General features: G+C 36.5%; 1 protein-coding gene across 9 annotated transcripts in view; it reads left to right on the top strand.

Annotated features, from left to right (window-relative positions):
- Window positions 1-9462, top strand: part of LOC123518117 (peroxisomal trans-2-enoyl-CoA reductase-like) — a 52341-nt gene extending 42879 nt beyond the window's left edge. For 4 of the 9 annotated variants that reach the window (XM_045278747.1, XM_045278748.1, XM_045278746.1 and 1 more), the window contains exons 4-7: window positions 2957-3081; window positions 4731-4892; window positions 7028-7142; window positions 8713-8957. In XM_045278747.1, coding sequence (XP_045134682.1) covers window positions 2957-3081; window positions 4731-4892; window positions 7028-7142; window positions 8713-8864 — 554 coding nt within the window. In that variant the 3' untranslated portion in view covers window positions 8865-8957. Of the gene's footprint in view, window positions 1-2956; window positions 3082-4730; window positions 4893-7027; window positions 7143-8712; window positions 8958-9281 lie in introns of those variants that run through there. The other 5 variants (XM_045278743.1, XM_045278742.1, XM_045278740.1 and 2 more) reach the window with 2 other exon arrangements.
- Window positions 9463-18045: the final 8583 nt, after the last annotated feature.

The following is an 18045-nucleotide window of genomic DNA, read 5'->3' as shown; positions in this document are numbered from 1 at the left end:
AGGACTATATTTGCTCTTTTCCACTCCCTTGGTACTTTCCCTTTCATTAGTGAGCTGTTGATTACATTCCAAATTGATTCCACCAGTTCTCTACATTCTCAGTGTCCATCCTGACACTCCATCTGGCCCCATTGCCTTTTTTACTTCTACCATTTTTAGTAATGCTGTAATTTTCTGTTTTTACACTATGTTTTTTAATCTTTCCTATGTCTCTTGGTTGTTTGGCTCTATGAAATTTCCCTCTTCATTAAATATTGATTTAAAGCTCTCATTCATAATTTCACTCATTTATTCTATTTTCCTTAATTAACTTAGTAATGGTCTCTTTGTTTGTCATTTTTTCCATTTATATACTTATCAAAATGCTTGGGTTCCTCCTCACATCTCCTTACTCTATCCTATCCTATCTCTTCCACTCTTCTGATTTTTATATATTCATTATGTGCCTTTTTATACTTCCTGTTTACTTCATTTTTGCTGCTTTCTCATTTTTTTTCCAAGCTGCATCATTACACTTTTTTGCTCTTGCGCATATGGCATTATACCATGTGTGTTTGCTCTCTTTGACTCTGTATTTGGGAACATCTCTCTGTATCCCCTTATTATACATGTCTAGAAATATTTGATACTTCTCTTGGACTGTCTTACCGTGCATGTTTTTGTCCCACTTAATAATACCAAAGTAATTAATTTCTTAACCCTTCAAAATTTGTCTTGCTGTTAATTCAATCTTTTTTGTTCATATCCTTCATTACATTTCAAAATTTTGTGATCCTCTAATTCAATTTCTAAAACCACATGATCACTTTTCTCCATTGGGCTATGATATTTGATGGCTGGGCAAGGCTCTGGCTTTTTTGTTAATATCAAATCCAGTACAGATGGTTCTTCCCCTCTATACCTTGTTTGTCCTTCACCCATTGATCCAATGTTTGCTATTGCCAGTTGTAAAAATTTTTTCCCCTCAACATCCAGCATAAAAGTTTACATCCAATACATCCCAATTTACATGTTTGCAGTTTAGATCTCCCACACGTAGCACTCTTCTGTCCTACCTTAACATTTTGTTTAGGCAGTTTCTTTGTATACATCAAGCCTCCATGTATTAGTCTGAGGTGGGACACATGTTACTATGATACTCCTTTCTCTCCCACTGGTGCTAATTGTGTGTGTATTTACCTATTTGTATTTACCTATTTGTGTATTACAGGGCCCGAGCTAAGCTCTCTGTGACCTGTCTCCTTGTCCACTCCTGTCATATCTCTCTTTCATCTGATTGACACACACCGCGTCAACGACATCACTGCTCAGTTTATTCCACTTATCAATACTACGATGCGGGAAACTGTACTTTCTCACGTCATTTAGACAGATGTCCTTTATTAGTTTTTTTCCATGTCCTCGGAGGTAATTACTTGCGGTCACCTTTATCAATTCTCTGTCCAGTATGTCAATCTTGTTCACCAATTTATACATAGTTATCATGTCTCCTCTTGTTCTTCTCTCTTCTAGTGTGGTCAGCCCCAGCTTCCTCAGTCTTTCCTCATAGTCTAACTCCTGAGTCCTGGTACCATCCTTGTTGCCAGCCTCTGTACCCTTACCACCTTCTTCACATTTTTCTTCATATGCGGTGACCAGACACAGCTGCATATTCTACCTGGGGTCTTATTAAGGTGCATAATATCTTCTTCATCATTCCTTCATCTAGGTAGTGGAATGCAAGGCCAATATTTTGGAGCATGTTATATGTTTTCCAAAATATCTTGTTAATGTGTTTCTCCGGTGACAGAGTGTTTTGCACGTTACTCCTAAGTCTTTCTCCTCATTGGTCTCTTCAATCTTCTCATCACCCAGCCTGTAATCCCTGTTTGGTCTGTATCTACTTCTTCCCATTTTCATAACATGGCTCTTGTTTATATTAAATTCCATCTGCCACTCTTTACTCCACTCATATTTTTATCAAGATCTTCCTGTAACTTGTTACAATCTTCCACATTCTTTACTCTCCTCATAATTTTAGTATCGTCCGCAAACATATTCATGTAACTGTCAATTCCTACTGGCATATCATTAACATAAATCAAAAACATGATGGGACCAAGCACTGACCCTTGTGGAACTCCATTGGTTACCTTCTTCCACTCGGACTTCCTTCCTCTCACCACTGTTCTCATTTCTCTTCCCACTAAGTAATTTTCCATCCATTTTGCTAGTTTATCACTTACTCCTCCAATTTTCTTTAGTTTCCACATCAGTCTATTGTGTGGCACTTTATCAAAGGCCTTTCTCAAGTCCAGGTAAATAGCATCCACCCATCCCTCTCTATGTTGTAGTATGTCAGTCACTCTTGAATAAAAATATAATAAATTGGATACGCACAATCTTCCTTTTCTGAAACCAAACTGCCTTTCACTCAGAATGTTTTCACTTTCTAGATACTCACTCCACTTAGCTTTAATTACTTCTTCACATACCTTGCACAATATACTAGTCAACGATACTGTGTATGTGTGTTTGTATGCCGGATGTGTACGTATGTATGTGTGCGCACCATGTATGTAGTGCCTATTTATGTAATGCATTGCCTAGCCCATTTCAACTGTTAGTGATAACAGGTATGCAAATTGTAAAAAAAATCCTTGGGTAACTCAGATGTTTGGATAGCTTGAATTGTCCTTCCCCCAACTGGTCAAACTTATGCAGGGATTACTGTATTTTCAATTGCCAGAACTGACTACATGATTTCAGAATCCATACAAATTCATAATTTTATAATTTAGAATAAAAAATTATATATCTACTTTTATTACCTTGCAAGTGTTTATCTTGCAATTCACTATATTAATGGTGATAGTAGTTACCATGTTGTGTATTGTATTATGATTATTGATTTTAGAGGGAATTGTAGTTTATATGTTCATAATCTATTCTGATGTTGGGCAATTTTATCCTATAGCTCATCGACAGTGGATGGCACAGCATGGTGGTGTGATTATCAATATTATTGCTGACATGTTTCGAGGTTTTCCTCTCATGGCCCATACTGGAGCTGCCCGCGCAGCAGTGGAGAATCTCACGAAGGTATGCTAATAAAAAATGCTGTATGAGGAAGAAAGTTCAGAATATAAGAAAATAAAGGAACCTCCAATGGAAATTGCAAGAAGCAAGTAGGCCTACATGTAGTAATCCCTGTATTAAACTTACCTAACCATATCCATCTATCATCATGGTTGATGAATACAACTAATGTCTCAAAGCTCTATAGACCTGGTGGTAATAAAATGAAGTTTATTCCAGTCATCTACCATTGTTTTCAGATGCAATGTTATTATTCTCTTTTTTTTTTATTTCAATTTTACTAAACAATTTCTCTTGATTTTATTTATTTTTTATTTATTTATCTATTTATTTATTTGTTAGTATGTAATATTCTTTCTATGTATGAGGAACACTAGTCAAAGGCAACAAAAGAACAATGAAAAAAAAGGCCCACTAAGGTGCCAGTTTCAAAAGAGAAATCAAGAGAAATAAAGAAAAAATAAGGATATGTGTCTTGAAATCTCCCTCTTGAAAGAGTTGAAGTTATAGGAAAGTGGGAATACAGAGGCAGGCAATGTTTTCCAGAGTTTGGTAGAGTAAAAGGAATAAAAGATTATGAATAATGGTTAACTCTTTCATCAGAGAGGTGAACAGACAAGAGAAGAAAATCTTGTGCAGTGAGGCCATGAGAGAAGGGATGACATGCAGTTAGAAAGATCTGAAGAGCAGTTTGCATGAAAATAGAAGTGGTAGATATCAAGCGAGAAAAGAGGTACAAGTTTGAGGAGAGGAGTTGATAAGATGAAAAGCTTTTGATTTCATCAAAAAGGGTGAGCTGAGAGTGCCAGTTTTGCCAACTTTGTTTAAATTTCTCAGGGAAATAGATTAAGGGAGAGAAATGTTTTCTCTTATGCTGTATTTTCTTGTGAAGCTTTCTCATTATCCAACTCTTGCGTAAAGTTACTTTGATACATTATACACCTAACTGCTTTTATTACTGTAAATAAATCACAGTAAGGATAAGGGAGGACAAGGGAGGCAGTGGCGTAGTGGATAAGGTGGTGAGCATGGGATCGGGCAGACGTCCACATGTAGGTTTAAATCCCATCAAATACTGTCATGAAACTTTCCTGTAAAGTTATCTACATGTCACCACTGATACCCAGGTTCTAGGTGGTTACACCAAAGATATGGACCCTAATATGGGTACCACTGTAAATGAAATTGCCTGCATCACAAATGGGCAGAAGCTGAACAGTGCTTTCAATCCTCTTTAAGTTACTTACAGGTGCTATAGGCTATATGGCTCTGTTGTCTCTTAAACTTGTAGAGCCATCTGGCATTTGAGCTTCACAAATACCTGATTAGGTGCAACATTCCTTAATTACATATTGTAAGACATCTACAATATACTTATTCAACAGAAACCTCCAAATTCTAAATTAGATGAATGAGAAAAAATTTAAATAAGTTGAAGACTTGAAAGGATTGCAAGGAAAGAAGAGAGCCTGAAAGCATAGCATTTTATGGTATTGTTAGATTTAAAAGAGGATTGGTACTCTGAGATTGTTCCAGTAGGAATAGAGCAAGAAATTAATGCATTGATGATTCAATCAAGTCATTGATCATAGATGAGAAAGTGTAACATAATAATTGTACAATGAATAAATATTGTTATCCTGTGCTTCCAGTCTCTGTCAGTTGAATGGGCTGAAGATGGAGTTCGAATTAATGCAGTTGCTCCTGGCAGCAATATTTATTCTCCAACAGCTGCCAGCAACTATGGAGATTTGAAAATCTTTGACCACGTACGTGAAGGTGTTCCCATGAAACGCCTTGGTACACCGCAGGAGGTGGGTGATGCAATTGGATATTTTTCTATTTGTGAGTTATGTTATAGCCCTTCTGGAAGTCAGTTAGTTTGCAAAGGACTGCTGACATTTACTGAAGTACTATCCCTTCACATTCTGCTAGAGCCCTTACTGCTGGTAAAGACATATTTTTGTATCAGCAACATGATATCACAGAGAGTGAAAATCCCTTGAATTTGACAAGAAAGGATAGGCTTTTGGCATACTTTTATGAAGGTTCTCTCTCTCTCTCTCTCTCTCTCTCTCTCTCTCTCTCTCTCTCTCTCTCTCTCTCTCTCTCTCTCTCTCTCTCTCTCTCTCTCTCTCTCTCTCTCCTTTCCTTTCCTTTCCTTTCCTTTCCTTTCCTTTCCCTTCTCTTCTCTCTATCTTTTTTCATTAATACTATATAAACATGTTTACAATGGGCTTTAATTTGGTAAAGTAGGTATTTTGGTTATCTTCCATCAGAAAGTCCACTCGACTGTCTGATTGTTATATTACTTAGTGATAATTATCCCTACAGCATATCGCTTATGTCACTATATATCTTATATTATCACTTAAATTATTCACTTATTCTACTATGTACACTTGTGTTACTATCACACACTTCACTAAGCCACTGGTTCACTAACACTTTGAATTTCTGACCTCCTCACACTGCAACACTAGGGTCATCTGGGCACTTGTCTGTGGCTAGAAATTTGTTCCACCACTGCACATACTTTTATTTGAATTGTCTTTGGTGGTGAGTGGAGTGTGACGATGGTGTAGTTAGAACCAGGGGCGCTGCGGAGACGGTCCTGGTGAATACCTTAGTGCGGCATGGAGGCAAACATAGTCTCTCTCTCTCTCTCTCTCTCTCTCTCTCTCTCTCTCTCTCTCTCTCTCTCTCTCTCTCTCTCTCTCTCTCTCTCTCTCTCTCTCTCTCTCTCTCTCTCTCTCTCTCCTCTCCTCTCTCTCTCTCTCTCTCTCTCTCTCTCCTCTCTCTCCTCTCTCCTTCCTTCCTTCCTTCCTCTCCTCTCCTCTCTCTCTCTCTCTCTCTCTCTCTCTCTCTCTCTCTCTCTCTCTCTCTCTCTCTCTCTCTCTCTCTCTCTCTCTCTCTCTCTCTCTCTCTCTCTCTCTCTCTCTCTCTCTCTCTCTCTGTGTGTGTGTGTGTGTGTGTGTGTGTGTGTGTGTGTGTGTGTGTAATTCACCTCGGTCGCCTGCTGGTCACCCAGCCAGTCTTCCCCATTACAGAGCGAGCTCAGAGCTCCTAGACTGATTTTCGGGTAGGACTGAGACCACATCAACACACAACACACACTGGGAAAGCGAGGCCACAACCCCTTGAGTTACATTCCATACCTATTTACTCCTAGGTGAACAGGGGCTACACATTAAGAGGCTTGCCCATTTGTGTGTGTGTATGTGTGTGTGTGTGTGTGTGTGTGTGTTTAAACATGATTTATTAAAAGATTGTACACTACATAGTTTTCAGTAGCAACTGTGGTCCTAAGCTAAGAACAAGCACCATCCAGTGATGCTCATTTCAAAGCTGCTTCAAGTGAGGGCTGTGTAATTGTTGTGGCCATTACTCTGTCAGTGTCAGACACACACATCTATTTTGTCCCTATTCAGCACTGTTAGTATCAGTCACTTGTACCTCTCAGTCCACTGTCATTCATTGTCACTGTCATGCACATTGATCATCCTTCCTTACCACATCCTAAGCAAAAGCTGCAAACCTTTCGTTCACTGTTACTTTGATTTCATTAATTTTGATAACTGAATCTTAGATTTTTATTAGATTAATCTTGATTATCCTTTAAAGTGACTTTCAAATTTGTATACTTATCACAATAATGCACTAATTATGTAATACCTGTTGAAATTCCCACACAGAATATACAACAATCAAAAGGAAGATTAAATATTCAGATTTGATATAATGTACGAAAGTAAAAACTTTCTGGATTTATTGCCACAGTTGTAACTATTAGGCTCATCATTTTGGCATTCTGTCATTTACTGGATAAATTGTACACCAAACATTTCTGAAAGTAAGACCATGAGAAAGTTAAATCTGGATTTTATATTTCTTTTAAAGAGGAGGACTCATACAAATGCGAATTACTTAGCTGTCTTTTTTCCCACAGGTGGCAAGCACAGTATGCTTTCTCCTCAGCCCAGGAGCTGCTTTCATCACTGGAACAACCTTCAAGGTGGATGGTGGAGCCAGCCTGTATTCATATCTCAACTGGAGGATTGGTGGTAAGTTATACTTCATTACATAGATTTTCAAATGAAGCAAGTGATAATTTACATACAACCACCAACATTCTTTTATTTTATTAAACAAGAATTTTTAAATAATATCCTTTTTAATAAAGAAAGCTGAAATTAGGAATTTATTTGATAAAAAATTAAGTGTATTAGCAATATCCATCAACTGACTGGTAATTGTTAAAGCTTATAGCATCCTTGATAAGTGCAAATCAAGTGTACAGTTGAAGCAGTTTGAATTAACACAAGGATGCTACATAGTGGTTACCATGACATCTCTCCATAATTTCCAAATAAGAATGCAACATTAGGTTACACTTTTCATCTGGACCACAGAAAATCTGTTTGATATTTAAATGAAAAAGCCTCAGATTTGATATCCTTACATTCTCGAAGATATTCATATCAACCATCATAAGATATGTAAAGCTCTATCCTATACAAAGCTATTTAAATGTTCTATTGTAACTATACAGTGTCAGTCTTCTTGGGGTCTCAGTAAACTTCCTCTCCTCACATATATAGCTATAGTATGCTGTTATGAAATACATACAACACTGTGTTGGGACTAGCATATTTAGCATTGGCAAGAGAATCTTGTTTTAGGTATATTTACTGGTTCAAGTAAAGATAATTTGGATTCCTTTCCCACTGTAAAATCTCTGTTAGCACACTGTAAACCAGTATGATTTCTGACATTACTTCTCTGGCCTCAAGCCCTTTTTGTCTTGCAAAGGAATTATGTGATGTTGAACACCATACAATAGAAGCAAAGATTTATTGCACAGTGGAATTCTGTCATTCGTCCACCTCTCTAATTTTATAACTTGTCATTCATCCAACTTTATGTAAAATATTAATCTTGCCCTGCAATCTAGATAGTGTCACCTTAACTGCGTCACATGATCACTTCATAACATCCTTGTGCTAGCTTCCATACACAAAACATAATTTTCACAAGCTCCATAAAGCTTTATGTTATATCATTGCTGTCCTTTTTATTAATTGAAAATAATGCAGTTTTTTTTTTGTAGCCATCACTGCCTACAAAAAAAAAAAAAAAAAGTGATTCAACCAAACCTAAAAGGAAAGCAGTGAGAATGACAACTGAATTAAAAAAGAACCTAGCAACTCAGTATGGTATGGTGAAATCATATAGTTCATACTGGGGAAAAAAAAAAAAAGTGGGTGGGGGAGAGGTGGTCTAATGAGGCAAAAGGAGTGACCATTCTTGTTGTAAACAGGTCACCTTTTGAACGAGTGGGAAAACTTTTGTTCTTTTGGATTAATGTAAAAACAACTTGCTGGTAACAGCATTTCTAAAACATTAATTTATGTAAAAGCAAAGTGGTTGCATGATGACCATCCTCACTGTTGCTCCCTCCCTCCCACCCCAACTAATTTTCCTCTCACCCTTCTGTAGCTGACTGAACATTCCACCTGATCTACTGAGTTTTATGATTCAGATACGGGGATTTCTTGATTTATGTGTGTTTAGAATGTGATTTTGGAATAACACAAGGTAAAAAAAACCTTATCATTTATTCATATTACACAGATTATTTAGAACAACATAATGTCAAGAAAGTCAAGTTGCATGGCTGGTTTAGTTCCATGATGTGGCCACCAGGTGTCACCAGGTCTTCCCCATGTGTACCGTCAGCACAGTGTCCCTTCATGTGGTGCTTCAAGCTCATTGTTTCAGTTTAATTCAGTAATCATGTTCACTTTATGTATTTTTTACATTAAACTTTAGAAACATAGCCCTCACATAATCTGAGAAATTCCTGTACTTCATATTACTGCTGTTCTATTTCTATTTGGTAGCAATGTAAGTGATATTACTTTTTTCAAGGTTTTAATTTATTTTATGCTTGAAATATTATCATAAACATTTAAATTAGCAATCATATGGTTGTTCAATCTAATTGGTTAATCTAATTACCATTATTTTTTACTGGAATAAATTACTAGCTTTTCATACAAATCACTCTTTGAACACCCTCCTGGAATAGATTGTATACAAATAATGAGGTTCCACTGTATTTCATTGATTTGAATGTACCAGTAACAGTATCTTTCTTTCCTGCAGGACTTTACTTTTGATTAATTTTATCTTCTCACCAGAACATGAGAAACTGCCAGCCTACTCTTGGAACTATTCACCACCAGAGCAGGAAGACAATGAGGAAATGGAAAAGAAGGATGGAAATTTGCCCAAAGCTAAATTATAGAACATGCCAGGTCAATAGCATGTTTCTTCACACTAGATGAATGATAATTGTAAGATTAAACGAGTACTTACCAAGTATGAAGTTTGATCGCAATTTCACGAACATTTAACGTCACGGTGGTATACAATGAGATGATGTCCTGCTACCTATCCAACGTCAGTCCATTGAGAGAGTAGGTTTGAGGAAGCAGCCACAAAGAACTGCAGGGGCCGAGACCCCGAAGTGAGCTCCATGACCAGAAAGGGCTGGGAGGGAGGACATTGTATACCACTGTGACGTCGTTAACCCCTTCAATACGGTGAAGCCTATGTGGGCGTCATGAAGCCCCAGCAGCAAATACGGTGACGCCTACGTAGACGTCATATTTCTTTTCTGAGCTTTCTTCAGTTCAGTTGTCCCGTATAGTGTGTTGGATACCAACTACACACGCCGTATGCTGTACTTGAAATCCTAGTGCTCCTCCCACCATCCTTGTCTCCACCAATCACTAAAGATAAGCTACATGTGTCCTGCCTTGTGTCTAAAATTACCCAATGGCATAGACTGTTCCCATTTCTCTCTCTCTCTCTCTCTCTCTCTCTCTCTCTCTCTCTCTCTCGAAAGATAAGTTACATGCGTCCCGCCTTGTAACATTCGTGAAAACACACACACACAAACACACAAACACACAACAAATTTTCTAATCTCTCTCTCTCTCTCTCTCTCTCTCTCTCTCTCTCTCTCTCTCTCTCTCTCTCTCTCTCTCTCTCTCTCTCTCTCTCCCTCCCTCCCTCCCCTCTTCCTCTCGAAAGATAAGCTACGTCGTCCGCTTGTGTCTAAAATATTAGCAAATGTCACACTCTCTCTCTCTCTCTCTCTTTTTCTCCGAAGAGAGAAGCGTCCACTTTCCTCTTCGAAGGCGATATAGTGATTAAAAAATAGCAGCATAATACACAAAGACGACAAGTATGACAAGCTTGCACGAGTTTCCGCTCGGGAGCGCGGCACTACCAGCCATATATCATACAGGCGGGCTTTTTTAACATCCGGCGCGAAGGGGTTAAATGTTCGTGAAATTGCGATCGAACTTCGTACTTGGTAAGTACTCGTTTAATCTTACAATTTCACGTCACGATATTTAACTGACGTCACAGTGGTACCAATGAGAGCTTTAGAGAGGTTCCTCAAACCTATAAAGAGCACTCGGAGATTAGAAAGGGCTAGAAACTAGAACTATGGAAAACAAAACACATAAGAACAATAGGAAAGCAGAAACTATTTCAGAATTCCAACAGTAAGTCACAACAGTAACAGACAAACACAATACATAAGACAGGAACTAGACTTAGTCAAGTGAGACACAACAGTATATGGCAGAAGATACCAACAATATGCAATACAAAAGGTACACACCAGTAAGACACAACATATGTTGGAAACACAACACAATATTTAATAGTATCATAAAGTCCCATAGGGGAAAGGAAAGAAACCCAATAACACACATCAGTTAGAATAGTGGAACAGTCCCACGGAAATAGGTAAAGACATTAGGTAAAGACATTCATCCCTAAACCAAAAAGAAGCCCAAGGATCCCCATATGTAACCCCAAGCCTGGGAGTAAGGCAGACTCCCTAGGGCAAAACGGCCCTCGCAAACTATCCATGTTGAATGAGAGGCTTGTGGTAGTGGCGTGTAAATGTAGACACCCTGGCCCAACCAATAGTGGAGATAATCGTTGACAAAGGCAACACTAAGGGCTGCCTTGCTGGATGATGATGCTGACCTAGTAGAATGGGGAGAAAAAACAGTAAGGTCAATGCCAGCTGCTCCCATCACATCCCTCACCCAACGACGCGAAGTGTCCCGAGAAGCCAACCGTACTGGAGGACGTGTAGTCATGAAAAAGCCAATAAGCTCGCCTCGGATGGGCTTAGTTCTATGAAGATAATATTTTATAGTGTGTACAACACACAAGCGACTGTCATGTGGATATGCTTCAAATGCTAACCCTGAGAGATGGGCCCCTGGACGAGAAGTTTTCAGGAGATCACCAATCCCAAAAACAGCTTGAGACTCAGAATGGAAGAATAGCTTCATTACCCCTAAATATACAGAGCTAGTGACAACACTACGGGTGGAAAAAGAAGCCAGATACTTCCACTCGCCACCTGACTCAAGAAACCGCGCGTTGAGCTCAAACAAGAGGTGCGAGAATTCTTGATTAAGGGAACGATCGCCGTCGTTATGGACGCACTGATGCAATCGTTCATATATGATTGCCAGGACATAAGCGTTAAATACAACCCAGTCACACTGGTCTTTCATAAGTTCTTGTCTAATTTTATCATTATCAATTTCTGCATGTTCTTCTCATATTCTGATTTAGCCCCTACAAAGTTAGTTCCTTGGTCACATCTCAACTGTCTAACAAGCCCTCTTCATCCTACAAAATGACGATATGCACTAAGGAAGGAACTTGTATCCAGGCTGTTGGCCGTTTCTATATGCACTGCCCTACATGCTATACAGGTGAAGAGCACTCCATACCTCTTAAGTTCTTTATGACTCTCTTTTATATAGAATGAGCCAAAGAAATCCACTGCAGAGTATGTAAATGGAGGTGATGGTACTATACTCGTTTTCCAGTAAGACTACAGAGAAGCCCCCAAAATAAGCCCCTCCCACACCTTTTCCTGATTGGCAGGTCAGTAAATGAGGTCTAATCCTACCCCTTCCTCCACTTCTCTCTCTGAGACACACACACACACACAACATAATGTATGAAACGTAACGTCGGTGAATGTGTGTGTGTGTGTGTCTGTGATAATATGAAGATTCAATTACATCCTCATGATTATAAGGATAGGATATAAATATACAATAGATATATGTATATACAGTACATGGTTTATGAAGAAACGTTACACGAATAATTATTATTTTTTGATATTCATTTTGTTGGGAATAAGGAGTGGTGAGTGACCTGACACGGTGAATTCCCCTGAGACACCTAGGCTGAGACAACTCTCTCTCTCTCTCTCCTTGTCTGTGTGTAAGAGAGAGAGAGAGAGAGAGAGAGAGAGAAAATTACATTCTCATATAAGGAAAGGATATAATATGAATTTATCATAGATATATGTATGTACAGTACGTGGTTTATGAAGAAATGTTACACGAAGTTTTGTTTATCTATTTTTGATATTCATTTAGTTGGGAATAAGGAGTGGTGAGTGACCTGACACGGCAAAATCCCCCGAGACATCTTGGCTAAGACATTGCTCTCTCTCTCTCTCTCTCTCTCTCTCTCTCTCTCTCTCTCTCTCTCTTTGTGGATTTGTGTACTTATGTCTGTGAGAGAGAGAGACTGTGTGTGTGTGTGTGTGTGTGTGTGTGTGTGTGTGTGTGAACGTGAGGGTGCGTGCGTGCAAGGATGCATTTGTGTGTGCGTGCGTGCGTGCGTGTGTGTGTGTGTGTGTGTGTGTGTGTGTGTGTGTGTGTGTGTGTGTGTGTGCACTGTCTGTGAAAAAATGGCAACATTGCCACTGTACATGTGTCAGGTCAGGTCAGGTCACTTTATAAAAGTGTGGCATGAGGGACCTCGCCCATAGTTTCAACAAGAGTCCTGCAGAGAGGTCAGAGTTTTTCCATCCTCCGGTACTAATGTTGTGAGCTGAGCTTTTATCTACACCAACTGTTTTTTATTTTAGGGTAAGTTTACAGGCACAAGTTTACAAATGTTTTTATTACAATACTAATGATATGAATATTCTTATGAAAAATAGAACCCAAACAAGAAAGTAATTAATCACTTATTTTATTTTAACAGAAGCTGTGGTTTCCCGCTGTTACTGTGGCTGCAATGGCAGAGGGGACACAGACTGGAAGGAACGGTCAGCCATACAGCAGCGGCGAGAAGGCTATGGCGCTGCGTGTCCTGGACTTCTTCCGAAATTAGGTTTTTACCACCAAGACGGAAACGGAATTAGAGATCATAGCTTCAAAGGCTACGGGAGTGTCTGTAAGATCTCTGGCACGCTTCAAGAAAGAAATGAAAGAGGGTGGCCTGCACTCACAACGAAAGAAGAGAAACAGAGGCTCACCTGTGCTGGACAGTGTGGACTCGTTTGATGAGGCGTGTATCCGACGCATCATTCTTACATTTTACGAAAAAGGTGAAATCCCTACTTTCAAAAATATCTTGACAAAAGTAAAGGAAGCCCCAGTAAATTTTGAGGGTTCCCTAACATCACTTTATAAAGTAATAAAAAGAATGGTTTTCTTATAAAAAGTAGAAAGCGGCAGGAAAATAATAATGGAGAGAGATGACATTGTTTTCGCACGGTGCAAATATTTGCGAACCATGAAGCAAAACAGATTATCAGAAAATCCACGACCCGAGATTTACCTCGATGAGACGTGGGTCAATCAAAATGAGTGTATCTCTAAGTGTTGGACAACACCAGATGGTAACTTAGGCCCAAAATTGAAAACTGGCAGAGGGGCAAGATTTATAATTGTCCATGCCGGTGGAATGGATAGTTTTGTACCAAACGGGTTATATTATTATTCAGATAAAAAAAATTGAAATAAGGGAGACTATCATGATTCCATGAATCATGAAAAATTCCTAGAATGGTTTAAAAACCAATTACTCTCAAACATCCCACCCCGCTCATTGATAGTGATGGACAATGCATCATACCATAACAAGATGGTGAATAAAGTGCCAACAATGTCTTCCTAGAGAATGGAAATAATTCAATGGCTGGAAGACAACAATATTCCCCACCAGCAGGAACACACAAAAGTGGAGCTGTTGAAAGTAGTAAAACGTAACAAAGAAAAACAAATGTATGCTACAGACACTGTTGCTGAATTGCATGGAAACAAAATTGTTAGATTGCCTCCATACCACTGCCAGTTGAACCCAATTGAACTGGTGTGGTCACAAGTTAAACATTACATTCGCATGAGAAACTCGAACGATGATAAAAAAATTAGTAAAGTAGAACAATTATGCAAGGAGGCCATCGATCAAATTACTGCAGCAAACTGGCAAAAGTGTATGGCGCACACATTGAAAATAGAAAGCGAATTTGTGGAGACTGACATGGTGGTAAATCATTTCATTGAACGTTTTATTGTTAACTTGGATGATACCAGTAGTGAAGAGGAGTAACTCTCTCTCTGTGTGTGTGTGTGTATATATGATGTAATTGAATTATGTATTTTATGTTGTATATCATAATATATATATATATATATATATATATATATATATATATATATATATATATATATATATATATACTTGAATATCACATGTAAGATAAGTTACCACGGTAGATTAAATAAAGTTATTATTATTGTTATTATTATTGTTATTAGCATTATTATTATTGTTATTAGCATTATTATTATTATTATTATTATTATTATTATTATTATTATTATTATATTATTATTATTATTAGCATTATTATTATTATTAGCATTATTATTATTATTATTATTATTATTATTATTATTATTATTATTATTATTATTATTATTATTATTATTATTATTATTATTATATTATTATATTATTATTATTATTATTATTATTATTATTATTATTATTATTATTATTATTATTATTATTATTATTATTATTATTATTATTATTATTATTATTATTATTATTATTATTATTATTATTATTATTATTATTATTATTATTATTATTATTATTATTATTATATTATTATTATTATTATTATTATATTATTATTATTATTATTATTATTATATTATTATTATTATTATTATTATTATTATTATTATTATTATTATTATTATTATTATTATTATTATTATTATTATTATTATTATTATTATTATTATTATTATTATTATTATTATTATTATTATTATTATTATTATTATTATTATTATTATTATTATTATTATTATTATTATTATTATTATTATTATTATTATTATTATTATTATTATTATTATTATTATTATTATTATTATTATTATTATTATTATTATTATTATTATTATTATTATTATTATTATTATTATTATTATTATTATTATTATTATTATTATTATTATTATTATTATTATTATTATTATTATTATTATTATTATTATTATTATTATTATTATTATTATTATTATTATTATTATTATTATTATTATTATTATTATTATTATTATTATTATTATTATTATTATTATTATTATTGTTATTAGCATTATTATTATTATTATTATTAGTGTTATTAGCATTATTATTATTATTATTATCATAATCATTATTCTCTCTCTCTCTCTCTCTCTCTCTCACACATGCACAGACATAAGCACACAAATCCACACAAACTGAGTGTGAGAGAGAGCATTGTCATAGCCAAGATGTCTCAGTGGATTTTGCCGTGTCAGGTCATTCACCACTCCTTATTCCCAACTAAATAAATATCAAAAATAAAAAACTTTTCGTGTAACATTTCTTCATAAACCATGTACTGTATATACATCTATTGTATATTTATATCCTATCCTTATAATCATGGATGTAATTGAATCTTCATATTATCACAGACACACGCACACACACACACATTCACCGTCGTTACGTTTCATACATTATGTTGTATAATGTGATGTGCCACAAGCAGCATGTGTGTGCATGTGTATTTGCCTATTTGTAAATACACATACACACACACACGTGTGTGTGTGTCTCAGAGAGAGAAGCGGAGGAACGGGTAGGATTAGACCTCATTTACTGACCTGCCAATCAGGAAAAGGTGTGGGAGGGGCTTATTTTGAGGGGTTCTGTCGTCTTACAGGAAAACGAGTATAGTCTATCAATGGGCAGGTCTGCCATCTTCTGTCCTTGTGTTGAGCCTCTAACTTTACAAGAAGTAACACTTTGAAATATGCTTGGACACAAGGGATGATCCTCCAATTACCCAGTATCCACATGATCTAATTTCATTTAAAGTTACGCCCCTGCCTTGATGACTTGTCCTTTTATGGTGGTGGCATATTATCAGATTAGTTATGTGGGAAACTTTGGGGAGGATCACTGGGTGTTTAGATGAACTTTCTAAATTGGCAAGCCTAAATCTTCCTCCTACTCTCAAGATACCATACTCATCAATGAAAGGATCTAGCTTGTATGAGAACTGGTCTTGTCTATCACCTTTACTCTTTTACCATGGTTCCCTTTAACTAGTGACTTATACTTTGCAGTTGATTTCAGTACATTTATTTCAGCTTGGAATGCCTTCATTTGTAGTTGCTTTATTTCCTTTTCTGCTTCTTCAATTTCTGCTACATTTCCCGGCACATATTTCCCTTCTTTAGCCTTGTCACTGCCATTACTTTTTCCTTTAATTTTTTTTAGGAGGTTAGGCATACAGCAACTGCTCTTTTTAATTTGAACCAATCAGAAAAATATTTTAATCTTTGCAATATACTCAGTGGCTGTTGTGATACAGCATGGCATACAACATTCTTCACTTCAGGATAATTTTAATTTATGACTGTTATCTAGTTCACTATTTTGCCAAAGAAATTCAGGGCCATTCCACCAGATCTGGCCTCTACAGAGTTCTTCTGCAGTCATGCCTCTAGATACATGATCTGCTGGGTTGTTCTGAGTTTCTACAAATCTCTACTGATCTGGTGAATTATGGTCTCTAATTACTTGTACTCTATTTGCAACATACACATGAAATCTCTTTGAATCATTTGCAATGTAACCAAGAACTACTTTTCTGTCTGTGCAGAATATTTCTAGAGTGTTCTTGTAGTCCAGTTCTTCCTTTAGGAGTTTGTGATTCCTAACTGACACCACTGCTGCTGTTAGTTCAAGTCTGGGAATTGTTATGGTTTTCAGGGGTGTTACTCTTGACTTTGCTATTACCAATGCACAGTGAATTTTGCCAGTCTTGCTAATTAACCTAATATATAAGCACTGGCCATATCCCTCTTGGCAAGCATCAGAGAAGTGATGAAGCTCGACTCTATTTCATCAAAGTTTTTAGTTTATACAATTCAGTTCTCCACTTTATCCATTTAGGTTGAACACTATCATCCCAATCAACATAATTTTTTTACAATTCCTGTAATATTTGTTTTCCTCTGAGTATGAGAGGTGACACTAAACCTAATGGGTCATATATGGAGCTTACAGTTGACAGGATACCTCTCCTAGTGAGTGGCCTGTCTTTCAGCTTTATCCTGAATTGAAACTTATCATTCTATATACCATTCAACTCCCAGAGTTCTCTCTATAGGCACTGTGTCTTCATTTTTACAAGAGTCAAGATTTTTAACTCCCTCTGCCCTCTCATGAGAAGTTGCAGCTACTACATCTTTGTAGTTTGACAAGAACTTATGAAGATTAAAACCTCCCCTTTTACATAATTATTTGCTCTTCTCGATGAGAGTGACAGCTTCCTTCTTGGTTGCTACTGACTTTAAATTGTCACCATCAACATAAAAAATACTTTTTACAAACTTGATTGCATCAGACGCTCCCATGTAGTCACCTGCAGCCTTCTTTAGTGCAAAGTTTGCAACACTTTGGAGAGGAGGTAGCACCAAAGTAAGTTAGCTGTCATTCTATATTCAACAACTTCATCCTTAAAATTACTATTTTTCCACCACA

Source organism: Portunus trituberculatus, chromosome 43 (genome assembly GCF_017591435.1).
Source record: "Portunus trituberculatus isolate SZX2019 chromosome 43, ASM1759143v1, whole genome shotgun sequence".
Taxonomy (NCBI): Eukaryota; Metazoa; Arthropoda; class Malacostraca; order Decapoda; family Portunidae; genus Portunus; species Portunus trituberculatus.
The sequence above is the reverse complement of the archived record's forward strand: the minus strand, read 5'-3'. Positions and strand labels throughout refer to the sequence as shown.